General features: G+C 48.9%; 1 protein-coding gene across 1 annotated transcript; it reads left to right on the plus strand.

Moving 5' to 3' along the window:
- Positions 1 to 1,993: 1,993 nt before the first annotated feature.
- Positions 1,994 to 13,015, plus strand: ENKD1 (enkurin domain containing 1). The gene is made up of 7 exons (XM_056862828.1): positions 1,994 to 2,105; positions 3,088 to 3,312; positions 7,076 to 7,248; positions 9,256 to 9,417; positions 9,578 to 9,747; positions 12,124 to 12,260; positions 12,850 to 13,015. The coding sequence occupies exons 1-7, from the start codon at positions 2,021 to 2,023 to the stop codon at positions 13,008 to 13,010; spliced, it is 1,113 nt and encodes a 370-aa protein (XP_056718806.1). The 5' UTR covers positions 1,994 to 2,020; the 3' UTR covers positions 13,011 to 13,015.
- Positions 13,016 to 14,439: the final 1,424 nt, after the last annotated feature.

Below are 14,439 nucleotides of genomic sequence, written 5' to 3' on the forward strand. Positions count from 1 at the left end.
GATAAGGTGTAATTCCGGGGGATCCCCAGGTCCCACCTGGAAGCCGACATTTCCTACAAACAAATGCTCTGCCAGTGAGCCACAACCTCCCCCCCCCACCTAAACATATAAATCAGGGCTTAATGTGTAGGCTGTGATGCAAATTGACTTTGTGCCATGATGTTGGTGTTCTGAATCAGCTCCCGGACTGCTTTGATTTCAAACTAAGCTCTGGCACTTCATGAGCTTCATGAGCTGTGGCTCACAGAAGCTCATGCTGCAATAAATGTGACAGCATTTATTGTGTAGGTTACAATCAATTGCAGCGAACAAAATAAATGTTCTTAGTTTTTAAGGTTCCAGGGAACTTTTGTTTTATATCCATGCTACCCTAACTTCTTTTTCAGCAAGAACAGTACAGGAGTCAAATCCCATTAGGTTAAGTTCCACAGACGTGCTTACAGTCGGAAAGGGCCTTTGGGGGGGGGGGGCTTGGAGGGGCACTAGAGTCACCTCAGTGTTGACAATGGCAGGAGTGGCCAAGGAGCCTCATAGGAGACCTGTTTTAGCTGCCTGAAACTTCCCAGGCTGAACTGGCTGCTTCTATGAGGCAGACCCCTGACCTGAATGGCCCAGGCTAGCCCGGTCTCACCAGATCTCCGAAGCTAAGCAGGGTCGGCTGTGGTTAGTATTTGGACAGGAGACCACCAAGGAAGTCCAGGGTCGCTGCGCAGAGGCAGGCAATGGCAAACAACCTCTGAACATCTCTTGCCTTGAAAACCCCACAGAGTTGCTTTGAGTCAGCTGTGATGGCAGCAAAAAAAAGAAAAGAAAATGAGGCAGACAGTAGGAGCAACTTACCCATGTGAAGGATCAGAATAGGGTGGATACTAGTTATGATGCATACCTATTCTCTCCATGATGAGAGGAGCAGGCCAAATATGTTAGGTGCTGTAGAACACAGGCAGGACGGTGCTTCTGCAGTCGTCTTGTTTAGAGGCTTCCTAGAGGCACCTGGTTGGCCACTGTGTGAACAGACTGCTGGACTTGATGGGCCTTGGTCTGATCTAGCAGGGCCTTTCTTATGTTCTTATTATAATTATATTATATATAATTATATTAGGTGCTGTGGAACACAGGCAGGACAATGCTGCTCTAGTTGTCTTGCTGGTGGGCTTCCTAGAGGCACCTGGCTGGCCACGGTGAGAACCATCTGCTGGAATTGACGGACCTTGGTCTGATCCAGCATGGCTTTTCTTAAGTTCTAATGCCAAGAAAGCTTAATACTTTATAACTACTCCAGACTTTGAGACATTTTTATGACTATGAGGATTTTGACAATTTTATTTATGTCTGAAATGTAACAACTGCTCATTGAAGAGGGAAACGCACACAGGGATTAGTTTCCCATTTGTATGAAAGCCTAAAACAGACGAGAAAATCTTGCAGTTATATCTATTAATTGTTATCCTGCAAACAGCATACTTACAGTCATAAAGATTTTAAGAAAGTTATGTATATTTGTAGTCTGGAACTGTGATTGTTTTGACCACTGAAGGCCATTTGGCCGAAACACTTTTGGTCTGGTCAAAGTCTAATTTTGTAACTTTACGTCTATTTGTGTTGTATGTTTATCTGAGCATGTTGGTTTGGTAGGCTATTGCCTTATATATGTTATTATATATGTTATTGATTTTAACCTGTAATAAATATATACATCTTTTGTATTGACATAACTTTTATATTGTATAACCTTTGGCCTTGGATGTTAATTTTTTTCTTGACCTTTGGGTACTTAATGTCAAGGAAGCGACACGATGTGGAAGATGTCGGATGTATATCTTTTTCTGCTGGTTGTTGTGTTGATTCTGTGCTGATCCAGTGGTTGTTTTCCTTTGCAGCAGAAGCTCCTCTCTAGCACCTTGTCCTTTCTTACATTGGTTACGGTTCCACGCTAACTGGTACAGACAAACAGTGTCCAGCACGTGAGGCTGAAGGAAAGCAAGACATTACGGTTCTTGGTTGCGGAGCAGAAGCTGAGATGTCAGAGGGCCCCTCCAGAATCACAGGGCCTATTCCTCCGGACCCCACCCTTTGCCCAGATTACTACAGACGTCCCCTGTCAGGTGGGTGTTCGGCAAGGTGCAGGTGTTATTACATGTCCTGGTGTGGAAGATGTTTGCCCTGTCTCAGTATGGTAACAACAAGATCTTTTTCCTCCAGAGAAATTGTGGGGAGGATCTTTTCAGGAGGGGTCGATACCTCTGAAGAGCAGGGTGTACACTGGCCCTAGACTGAGTTCTCCCTAGAAATTAAAATGATTAAACTGAGGCTATCGTTCTTTGGTCACATTGTGAGTAAAGATTAGCTGGAAAAGGCAATAATGCTAGGAAAAGTTGAAGGCAGCAGGGAAAGAGGAAGTCCCAAGATGAGATGGATTGACTCAAAAGAGGAAGCCCAAGAGCTTCAGTTTGTAAACCTGAGCATGGCTGTCAATGATAAGATGTGTGTGTGTGTGTTAAGTGCTGTCAAGTCGCTTCCGACTCATGGCGACCCTATGAATCAATGTCCTCCAAAATGTCCTATCTTTGATAGCCTTGCTCAGGTCTTGCAAACTGAGGGCTGTGGCTTCCTTTATAGAGTCAATCCATCTCTTGTTGGGTCTTCCTCTTTTCCTGCTGCCCTCAGCTTTTCCTAGCACGATTGTCTTTCCCAGTGACTTTTACCTTCTCATAATGTGACCAAAATACGACAGCCTCAGTGTAGTCATTTTAGCTTCTAGGGTCAGTTCAGGCTTGATTTGATCTATAACCCATTGATTTGTTTTTTTGGGAGTCCACGGTATCCATAACACTCTCCTCCAACACCACATTTCAAAGGAGTCTACTTTCTTCCTATCAGCTTTCTTCAATGTTCAGCTGTTTAGGAGGTCATTAATCCGTAGGGTTGCCATAGATTTGAATTGACTTGACAGTATATAACACACACAGAGAGAGCTGTAGTGCTTTCTTGCTTGCTGGGAAGACAAAAGGCTCTTCTTGGGCACGGATTGAGCACGGTGGGTGTGACCAGGCAGCTAAATTTGACTCTCTCTTTCTGTGTCTTTAGCACGGGGGAGGCTAGAAGGGAACTCCCTGAAGCTGGATCTGCTCCCAGGGCCCCTTCCTCCGGATGCGACTCTCTACCCCACCTTGTACAGCGCTCGCCTCGCCCAGCCCCCTCCGCGGATCAGGCCCAACGCCAGGGACATCCTGGAGGTGGGCCAGAGAGGCACCGTGGGAGCCCTGCTGCAGCTGGATGGGATTTCCTTCTGCCAGGAGTTGCCAACCAAGCGTAAGTGGGCACAGCTGCATGGAGGCAGATACCAGTGTGGGGTGGCGGTGGCTGCAGTGGGGGGGAAGCTTTGCCCAGGTTTGTTTGTTTTTAAATTAAATTTATATTGTGCTTTTTCTGCCAGTGCACTTGAGGCAGTTTACTGTTTAAAATAAGGGGCTTACAGTCTGATAAGCATGTTATGTATGTACGGGCCATCAAGTCACAATCGACTTAGGGCGACCCCAGCAAGGGGAAACGAGAAGCAGATGCAGTTTGCCATTGCCTTCCTTGCAGAGCCTTTCTTGGTGGTCCTCCATCCAAGTTACCGACCCTGCTTAGCTTCCAACGTCTGCCAAGGTCGGGCTATAACATACCATTACGCATCCCAATAGGCATTCTACAAAAGGAAAAATGAGTACAAAGAAATGAGGAGGGGCTGTGGCTCATAAGAACATTAGAAAAGCCATGCTGGATCAGACCAAGGCCCATCAAATCCAGCAGTCTGTTCACACAGCAACCAACCAGTGGCATCTCCAGCTAAAGGGACCAGGCAAGTAGGTGATGTGAAAGACCTCTCTATCTGCGACCCTGTAGAGCTGCTGCCAGTCTTAGTATACAATACTGACTTTAATTTTTTTTATTTTATTTTATAAGAAAGGGGTACAGAAATAAGATAAAAAATATGTCATTCTCCAAGCTTCTACATAGTTTAAATTTAAAAGGTAAAAAAAGAAGAAGTGATCCCAAATATTATATTATTCAAAGCGTTGCTTCATCTCAAAATTCTCTAGGGTGAACAGAAATATATTTCATCCATTAAACTTCTACATCAGCTAAACTTATACAAATCTAATACCATGTCTTCTATTGTCTTAAACGTATGCACATCTTATATACCTCTGAAAATCCTCTTTTAGATTTCTTTCAGCCTTATTGACTTATTTATTTACCTCTTACATAATAATCATAAAAAGGCTGCCATCTCAACACAAATTAATCTGTTGATTTCATAACTGGCATATACAATTCTGGCAGCTGAAGTCAAGTACTGGTATAGCGCTTTGTAGGTAGGGTTCAACAGCATAAATTTGGGTTCTAGTTCAAAATTCACCTGAAGCATTTTCTGTAATTGTTGATGAATCATTTGCCAATATTTTTGGCTTTTTATACAAGTCCACCACTGATGAAAAGAAGTTCTTTACCGGCAAGTAGGTGATGTGAGTAGACAATACTGACTTTGATGGACCAAGAGTCTCATTCTGTATAAGGCAGCTTCATGTGTTCATATGCCAAATGTTGTAGGTTCAATCCCCAGCACCTCCAGTTAAAAGGACCAGGCGGGAGGTGATGCGAAAGACCTAAACTTGAGACCCCGGAAAGCCGCTGCCAGTCTGCGTAGACACTACTAACTTTGATGGACTGATGATCTGAATTGGTATAACACAGCTTCATGGTGTGTTCATGTGCAGAGGGGAAATAAGCTAATTCAGAAATGAACAGCTGGTGCAGGAGACGGTTCTGGGAGAGGAAGAGCCAAATGGCAGTTGATCCCTACCAGGACGACAGAGCAGGGTGTTGTTGGCTTGCCTCTCTTTAGACGGCTATTAGAAAGGCAGCAAAGTGCCCATGGTGTTTTGCTGCCTGATGGTGCAGCGCTTAGCAGAGTTGTACCCTTCTATTGAAGTTGGAGGGCTTAGAAGGGTGTAACTCAGCCCAGGATTGCGCCGTTCATCGGCTTGGAGGTGCCAAGAATGGGAAACGGAAGACTGATTCTAACATTACAGCCCTTGTACTGTGGCCACGGAATAATGCTTTCCACTGCCAGCCCTCTGCACAGTGGGCATCGCGCCTGCCAGCTGCTTACCATGTGCGTGTGTGAGCCCAATCGCGTGGAAGGCCTCTGTGCCAGGGCCAGCTGCTACTGAGAATGCAGATTGCGGGCATGGGGACACCTTGCACAGTTGAACTGGCACACATGAAGCTTCTCTGGCAAAAAAAAAATGCAGTCCAAGCTGGCGCCAGATGAGGCTTAGGGAGAAGACAGATGTCTCAGTTTTAACAGTAGCGATACCCACAGTGTGATCCCGGATTTTCTGTTTTCTTTACCTGAATGCATACCTGCAAGCCAAAGGCTGGTTCATATCTTAATCTTGTCCCTCCCTATATTCTTCAAGCGGGCCGTCCTCCTTTTCAAAAACCCGTTTTTTAAAACATGTTGTGCATATGCTTAAATGTAGAAGTGTTTGTCCTTTAATTTAGATACAAAGCCGTTGTCAAAACTGCTGGAGGGAAGGAGGGAGGGAGAGATGTGTTGGTGATGATCCTGGCACTAGCCAGTAGGTGCTTGGCTTAAACCGAACTGTGCTTAAACTTCAGAAGCCATTTGTCAGAGTTCACCCACAGCACAGAAATAAAACACGTTTGTATCTAAAATTTGCTTCAGTGCTCTTGAAATGTTACATCTCTGTTCCCTTATTTTTGAAATATAAAAATAGGGTATGCTGATCGTTTAAAAAAAATGGACCCAACACTAATGAGTAACTGGATGTCAAATAAAATACATATGTGATGAATTGCTCTTTATGTCAAGAATGTAGCACCACCCGTACAGCATGCTGTATTTTGGCTGGGCTTAGCTGCCTGTTGGGTTTTTTTCAATGAGGCTGTAGTTTCCCCCCCACTTCTGCTGAGAAAACCTTCCTTTCCCAGTCTGGGTGGGAGCGGGAGGGAAAGGAACTGCAAGGCAGCTTTTGCACATTTCGTTGTTTATTCTCTCCAAATTGATTTGCCAACTTTAATTTGCCGCTGTTAATCTGCCTCCCATTTTTATGGCGTGCACACTTAATTCCTCGTTATTGTGTGCTGTGTATTTTTCACAGCTTTGATATTTGTTAGCCACTCTGGGAGGCAGTTGTCTGGTTGCAAGGGCGGAGGGGATGTAAATATTTAAAATGCTGAATGACAGCCACCTGTGACACAGATGCGGCGTCTCTCCTCACGATGCGGCCTGACCTCTTTTTAAAAAGAGGCAGCATCTCCCAACTCTGCTTTGCTAGTGGCTTTTTAAAAACGGTCTTCTTATGGTGGAATGACACCCCCAGGGCTTACCCTTGCCGGTCGCCAGAATTAAATTTGCGGTCACCTCTGTTCATTTGCTTCCTGAAAATACATTTGGGCTTTTTATATTTCTTCAAGGATACATTTCATTCGATAGCAGCTCTTGCCCTTTTACTTTGCCGCTGCCACCCTTTTCCTCCCTCCCCTTTAGGTGCCATCCGTACAGGGCATTGGGGATCACTGCCAGCTTAGGAAGGCCAACCTGGTTTCCTATGCCCATTTAAGAACTGTGGGAGAGCCAGCGTGGTGTGGTGGTTTGGAGCGGTGGACTCTGATCTGGAGAACCAGGTTTGATTCCCCCACTCCTCCACATGAGCAGCAGAGGCTAATCTGGTGAACTGGATTTGTTTCCCCACTCCTCCACATGAAGCCAGCTGGGTGACCTTGGGCTCTCTTAGAGCACTCTCAGCCCCACCTACATCAAAGTGTGTCTGTTGTGGGGAGGGGAAGGGAAGGTAATTGTAAGCTGGTTTGATTCTTCCTTAAGTGGTAGAAAAAACTGGCATATAAAAACCAACTCTTTTTCTTCTGTGAACAGAATGGTCTCCAGTGGTTAACACTGACATAGAGAAAACCTGGCTGTTGGCCTGTTGAGCAGCCCAGAGGGCATTTGTACCTGCGGCTCAGGGCTAAGGGGTGACCATTTGTTTCTCTCACCATGCAGGGAAGGAGTGCAAAGACTACGAGAAGGTGAATCTGAGGCTCCTGAGAGAGATTCAAAGGAAGTGCCGTGAGAAGGAGCAGGCCAGGGAGCTGAGCCAGCCCAAGCCCGTGAAAGCCCTGTGGAAGTCGCCCAAGTACGAGAACGTGGAGTCCAAAGTGAAGGCCAAGCTGCAGGTACCACCGAGCGCCGCCATGCCCGTTGGCTTTCCCCACTCTCCCGTGCTTCAACGAACACATGAATCTGCCATATACTGAACCAGACCCTTGGTCCATCAATGTCAGTATTGTCTACTCAGACCGGCAGAGGCTCTCTGGGATCTCAGGCAGGGGTCTTTCACATCACCCACTTGCCTGGTGATTGAACCTGGGACCTTCTGCATGCCAAGCAGATGCCACGGCCCCTCCCTGTGAGTGCCTGGAAATGCTCAGACCTTGCAAGGTGGATATTGTATTGGAGAGATGCCTTAGCTCATTGGCCCGGCCCACAGAAGGTCCCAGGTTCAATCTCCAGCATATCTCCTACCCCCCGAACCTTGGGTAATTGAGACAAGGAGGCTTCTCAACATGGAAGAGCCACTGCCAATCAGGGAAGACGGTGCCAAGCTAGGCAGCTCCGATTCAGCGAAACACAATATCTCGTGTTCACAGGACATCTTACTCTGTGGCAGAGAACATTCCACCAGATAATCCCCTGGTAGGTTTGGGGAGAAGTCGCTCGTCTCAGATCAAGGTGCTTCCCTGCCCCACAGTTATTTTGCCATGTGGGTGGTGCTACACAGGCATGAACGTAATGTGGTAAGCCAGGGACCCTGGTGATCATAAGAACATAAGAAGGGCCATGCTGGATCAGACCAAGGCCCATCAAGTCCAGCAGTCTGTTCACACAGTGGCCAACTAGGTGCCTCAAGGAAGCCCCCAAACAAGACGACTACAGCACCATTATCCTGCCTGTGTTCCAAAGCACCTAATATAATAGGCCTGCTCCTCTGATCCTGGAGAGAACAGATATGCATCATGATTGGTATCCATTTTTACTGGAAGCCATGAATAGCCCTCTCCTCCATGAACATGTCCACTCCCCTCCTAAAGCCTTCCAAGTTGGCAGTCATCACCACATCCTGGGGCAGGGAGTTCCATAGTTTAACTATGCGTTGTGTGAAGAAATGATACCTTCAGAATCCCATGCATTATGTGCGCATCTAGGTGAGGATGATTGAATACCTCACCTCAGATGCAGAAACCCCTGTGGCCTTTCTCAGCTTCATAGAAGGGGTAAGACAGGACTTCTGTGGGAAAACAGTAATCCTGGAGTAACTAGGCCCCATTGGTCAGTCTCCCCAAGGTCTCAGCATTGCCTGACTCAGTGGGATGGTGTTTAGTTTCCGTCTGGAGCTGTTTCTCTTCACCCTCTTGGCTCAGTTGGTGTAGTTGCAGTCTTTAAGGGTCTCCCAGTCTCTACAGGTTGGGAGGGATTTTAATGGCCGCCATGACTCTGGGATGGATCGACACTTTCCCCACACTGTTGCCTGGATAGAAATAAGCCCAGCTAAGCACCTTCTAGCTCTGGTGGGGATAAAAGCCAAATGACTTGCTCATAGTTGCCTGGGAAAGAACGGGGTTCTAAGTGGTGTAGTGGCTAGTGTGCTAGATTTTGACCAGTTTGACCTGGGTTCAAATCCCTACTCAGCCACAAAAGCTTGCTGAGAGATCTTGGGCTAGCTGCACATTCTCTCTCTCAACCTAACCTACCTCACAGGGTTGTTGTTGGGAGGATGATGAAGAAGAATAAGAGTTGGTTTTTATATGCTGACTTTCTCTACCACTTAAGGATGAATCAAACTGGCTTACAGTCGCCTTCCCTTCATTTCCCCTCCCCACAACAGACACCCTGTGAGGTAGGTGGGGCTGAGTCCAGCTGGCTTCATGTGTAGGAGTGGGGAAACAAATCCAGTTCACCAGATTAGCCTCCGCCGCTCATGTGGAGGAGTGGGGAATCAAGCCCAGTTCTCCCGATCAGAGTCCACTGCTTCAAACCACCGCTCTTAACCTCTACACCACACTGGCTCTCTAAAGTGGAAGATGGCTGAATGATGCAATCATCTGCTTTGGGGAGAAAAGCATGGTGTAAATAAAATTATCATAATCAGCATCTCTCTCGTTTTCCTCTTCTGTCTATCCCAGGAGAACTCCGTTTCTCCGAATTCAGAAGCTCAGAAGTTCCTGAGAGCTTACTCCCGCTGCGGCACCGGAATTCACCCCCGCAGGCCGCTGTCCCAAAACCCTGCTCAATTGCGAGCAACCGCAGATGCTGCAGTGGCGCCAGTCCCAGGCGAGAATGTCAAGGTGAGGGGCTGCATGCACCCGCCATGTGCCTCCCGCTTCCTCTATCTCACAAGCGGTGACGGGGGGAGGGGGGGAGCCCTGCGGAAAAGCATCCTCTCTGGTCTCCCATTGCCAGGAGCTGCTGCTACCACCATTGAGACATGCACTGTTCTCCTTCCAGGCCCTGGAGGAGAACAGCAAGGTGGACTTTGTCAGCCACAACGCCCAAAACGCCAAACGAGCCTATCTGCGGCGATCGCGCTCCCTGCAGTCGCTCACCGACGTGCTGGAGCAGAAGCGGAAGGAGCAAGAGGAGTACGACTCCCGGCAAAAAGGCCACGTCCCCCGCTAGTATGTACAGAGGGTCCCTCCCCTTCTAGCAGTTTCTGGCAGAAAGGCAGGAATGGACAGGCTGTCCCGTTGCATCATGGTTAGAGTAGGACTTGGGGGACCCAGCTTCAGATCCCTGCTCACTGGGTGACCTTGGGCCAGTCACTCTCTTTCAACCCGGCCTGCATCACAGGGTTGTTGGGAGGACAAAATGAAGGCCTGGGAAGTGGAGCCTGACAGCCAAAAGCATTAGTGTGTGTGAGTATCAGGATTGTGGTTCTACCTGTGCAAGGAAGTGCCATGTGATCGTGGGATCTAATATCTGCTGTTTGGGGCTTTCTGAGAATTATCATCTTTCTGTAATACTTTTAAGCAAGCTTCCCTCCCTGTTTTTGTCTGTGCTTTAAAAAAAACCCATCAAAATTGTAGACCAGGAAATCAGCAGTTTTGCACTCAGGGGAGGACATTTGTGTGTGTTCTGCCTGATGTATTTCTAGTGGTGATGTGCAGGAGTAGTGAGCCTCAACCACTGCAAATCATGCAGCGCTGTTTCTGACTTCTAAGATTCACCAAGTGTTCCTTGCGAGCTTTTGAACATTTGGAGCCTTAAGGAGTAGAACCCTTCTCTAAATGAAAGCTGCAGCCCAGATAGTCAGGCGCAACTCTGGCCACAGGAAGCCATGCAAAGGACTTGTAGCGGGAAGGCTAGAAGATAACAGATTATTAGTGAGCTGCAGCCGGGGTGTATTTTCATTTCTTCCTTATGATTGCAAACTCTTCATCAAATAACAGTTCAGAAGGGGGGGCACATACCATTCTTTATAGTACTTTTGAGTGCTCAGATTGCTTCACAGACATTGTTATGTTGTGATGATTACAACAACCCTGTAAGGTAGGTCAGTGCTAATGATCCCCAATATATCAGGTGGAGGACTGAGGCTAAAAGAGACTAGTATTCCAAAAGCAGATACCTGTCAGAGGTGTGATTCAATCCGGGGAGTTCCTACTTCTCAGCTCCGCCTCTTTGCTACTGTGCTACAGCAGGGATCTCCATTCAGGCTTGTAACTGATGAAGGGAGCTTTGATGTTCGAAAGCTTATACACCCCAAGGAGCCCCGTGGCGCAGAGGGGTAAGCTGCAGTACTGCAGTCAAAGCTCTGCTCACAGCCTGAGTTCGATCCCAGTGGTAGTCGGTTTCAGGTAGCCGGCTCAAGGTTGACTCAGTCTTCCATCCTTCCGAGGTCGGAAAAATGAGTGCCCAGCTTGCTGGGGGTAAAGGGAAGACGACTGGGGAAGGCAATGGCAAACCACCGCGTAAACATAGTCTGCCTAGTAAACGTCTGGATGTGACATCACCCCATGGGTCAGTAATGACCCAGTGCTTGCATAGGAGAGCCAGTGTGGTGTAGTGGTTAAGAGCGGTGGTTTGGATGGTGGACTCTAAACTGGAGAACCAGGTTTGATTCCCCACTCCTCCACATGAGCAGCAGAGGCTAATCTAGTGAACTGGATTTGTTTCCCCACTCCTACACATGAAGCCAGCTGAGTGACCTTGGGCTATTCACAGTTCTCTCAGCCCCACCTACCTCACAGGGTGTCTGTTGTGGGGAGGGGAAGGGAAGGTGATTGTAAGCCGGTTTGAGTCTCCCTTAAGTGGTAGAGAAAGTCGGCATATAAAAAACCAACTCTTCTTCTCCCCCCCGAAACCTTGTTCTCTAAGGTGCTGCTGGGTTAGCTAGGCTACAGCAGCTGTCATTGCTGGGTGCGTAACAAGTTAGGCGCATGAAGAGAAGACTGAGAGGGGACATGACAACCATCTTCAAGTACTTGTAAGGCTGTCATAGAGAGGATGGTGCCGAGATGTTTTCTGTTGCCCCAGGAGGTCGTACCAGAACCAACGGGTTGAAATTAAATCAAAAGAGTTTCCATCTTGACATTAGGAAGAATTTTCTAACAGAGCAGTTCCTCAGTGGAACAGGCTTCCTCGGGAGGTGGTAAGCTCTCCTTCCCTGGAGGTTTTTAAGCAGAGGTTAGATGGCCATCTGTCAGCAATGCTGATTCTGTGACCTTAGGCAGATGATGAGAGGGAGGGCATCTTGGCCATCTTCTGGTCACTAGGGGTGTGGAGTGGGGAGGTAGTTGTGAATTTCCTGCATTGTGCAGGGGGTTGGACTTGATGGCCCTGGTGGTCCCTTCCACAACAAAAGCAGTGTCTGCTGTTGGCTTACATGCCACTCCTTCCCTCTCCATGTCGCATCTTGAGCTTGGAGTCCAGTTTGTTGCAACCTGAAAGGCCGGGCAGAGCTGGCCCCACACTCATCTCCTTAGGGGCACGGAGATCATTTCCTCCTCCCGGCTTTCTTGGCTCTCCTGACCCTGTCCTTTCTGCTATGCCAGCCTGCTCGAGAGGAAGGACCACTGGCGCAGAGAAGCAGAGGAACGCCGGCGCAACCTGCCTGACCCCGCCACGCCCCAGGGCCATTCCCTGATGCCGGAGAGCCAGCGTGTGGAAACCCTGAACAACCTCAAACAGAGTAAGATGGGCGGTGGGGCGTACGAATCAGCTTCATCTTGAGTCAGACAGTTGCCCCGTCTAGGCCAGCACTGCTTACTCGGACTGGCTGCAGGTCTCGGGGTGAATCTTTTCTGCGCCCTGGGATTTCTGTTCACAGGGGTTTCCGAGGATTGAGCCTGGACCTGATTCATGGCTCCCCTCCTTGTAAAAGCTTACAGGAAGGTGGAATTAAGGCCATGTCCTGCAATCTTGGTTGAGCCAAGAACCAGCCAATGGAAAGCAGTCTGAGGACCTGATTGGCTCCTGGTGCTTCTCGAAGATGAGTTCTCAATCTGCTTCTAGCTCCCCCTTTTCCCTTGGGTCTAGCCTAGCTGGGCTGGGGATACTGGGCAGAGAGCCAGCGTGGTGTAGTGGTTAAGAGCGGGGGTTTGGAGCGGTGGAGTGTGATCTGGAGAAGACCTTTTTTTGTTTCTTCAGCACTCCTGTTCCAGTCGCCCACAGGGTCGACTCCTCAGTCGAACCTGACAACGACTCAGCTAAGATTTCTTCTAAAGGCGAGGCCGCCTGTAATTTGTCTGCCCTTCCCTCTCGCCCTCCCCTCTGCGCAGGCCAGGAGCAGCTTCTGAAAGACCTCCTGCTGCTTCCCTTGCGAGCCGACACGCTGAACCTGCAGAGCAGGCGGGTGGGGCTGGAGAAGAAGCTGTCGCAGGTGGAGGAGGCCCTCAAGATTTTCTCCCGGCCCAAAGTCTTCATCAAGCTGGATTCCTAGGCAGCGGCAGCAACGAGGGACAAGAAACGCCTTCGCGTGTTCCTGCACTAAGCCAGACACCCTCTTCTTCCTCGCTCCCCCTCCCCGCTTGTCTTCCTTTACATGCAAGTAGGAAAAACTGCAGAATAGGGGCAGGAGGGTGGAGATGTCTCTCCTCCCAGGAGTCTTAGCATGGGGTTCTCAGTACCCTGAGCCCTGGGAAGCTGCGGCTTGAGCTGACCGGATTCTCCTCCAGGGTGCCGGCAGAGGGTGCGCTCGGGAGACAGCAGCACAGCCCGCAAGAGCCAGCTTATCAGCCAGCACCCCTCAGGTGCCCCCCGGCGGCAGTTCCAGAAATGCAGCAGGTAGCCGCGACAGCTCGGCAAGCCGCCGACACCGCGAGGAATGGCTTTTGCAAATACCGTGGCTCCTAAAGTCAACCTTGGGCTCAGAAGTTGCAATAAGCCTCTTAGCAGTTGCAGGTCCGTTGTTAGAGACGGAAGAACCCCAATTTAAATCTGGAAAGCCGCAGTTCTGCATTGCTGGAAAGAAGCCACTGTTTTTTGTTTGTTTGTTTTTTTGCCACCTGAGCATCAGGTTGGGGTAAAGCTGTTGTGAAAGGGCTCCACTTTGTTGCTTGGAGAAGCTGGGTTTTGTTTTTTTTGGTTAAGGCTTGCCTGAGCGCCAAAGGGATGTAAAACCTCCCGCAGCTTAACAGACTTCACGCTGAAGTCGGTTTGCAGAGAATTAATAAAGCCGAAGCGTTATCAAGATACGCCCATCTGTGTAATCTGTCTAAAGGAAGGCTAAGCGTTTCCTGCTGCAGCTCTCTCCCTCCACCACCGAGGACTGTGCAGGGATGCTGTTGAGGGGGAGGCGGAGACAAGACCCGGCAGGATTAGAAACCTGCTGCTTGCCCTCTAAGCATATCAGCGTTTTGACAAGCATCCCCTTCCTGCCCTCTGGCAACGGCTGGCGGGAGTTCTGTTTTGCGAGCCCAGCTGCCTGGGATCGTCAGCTGGAGGCAGGCCAACGCCACAGCCTCTCCTACCCCAGCCAGATCTTTGGGCTGCTCTTGAGCCCCCCCCCCAACAAACCCATTGTTACTTGGCAGTATTGCTGCCTACAGCTGAAGCTCATGGAGTCTGACAGGTAGAATGAGGGCAGGAAGGACCAGAGTCCCTTTGTTGACCTGAGTGGTACCTGTAGGCCCCCAACTGATCTCGAAAAGACGCAAGCTACTGTGGCACAGAGTGGTAAGCTGCAGTACTGCAGTCAAAAACTCTGCTCAACACATGAGTTTGATCCCGATGGAAGTCTGTTTCAGGTAGCCGGCTCAAGGTTGACTCAGCCTTCTATTCTTGAGGTTGGTAAAATGAGTACCCAGCTTGCTGGGGGTAAAGTGTAGATGACTGGGGAAGGCACTGGCAAACCACCCTGTGAACATAGT

This window comes from Euleptes europaea, chromosome 17 (assembly GCF_029931775.1).
Source record: "Euleptes europaea isolate rEulEur1 chromosome 17, rEulEur1.hap1, whole genome shotgun sequence".
Taxonomy (NCBI): domain Eukaryota; kingdom Metazoa; phylum Chordata; class Lepidosauria; order Squamata; family Sphaerodactylidae; genus Euleptes; species Euleptes europaea.

What these genes read in the sequence shown, in the direction of transcription:
- ENKD1 (XM_056862828.1), top strand. Translation starts at nt 2,021, where the DNA reads ATGTCAGAGGGCCCCTCCAGAATCACAGGGCCTATTCCTCCGGACCCC. An exon ending in CTACAGACGTCCCCTGTCAG is followed by an intron (nt 2,106 to 3,087) that starts GTGGGTGTTCGG and finishes CTGTGTCTTTAG; the next exon opens with CACGGGGGAGGCTAGAAGGG. An exon ending in AAAGGCCACGTCCCCCGCTA is followed by an intron (nt 9,748 to 12,123) that starts GTATGTACAGAG and finishes CTGCTATGCCAG; the next exon opens with CCTGCTCGAGAGGAAGGACC.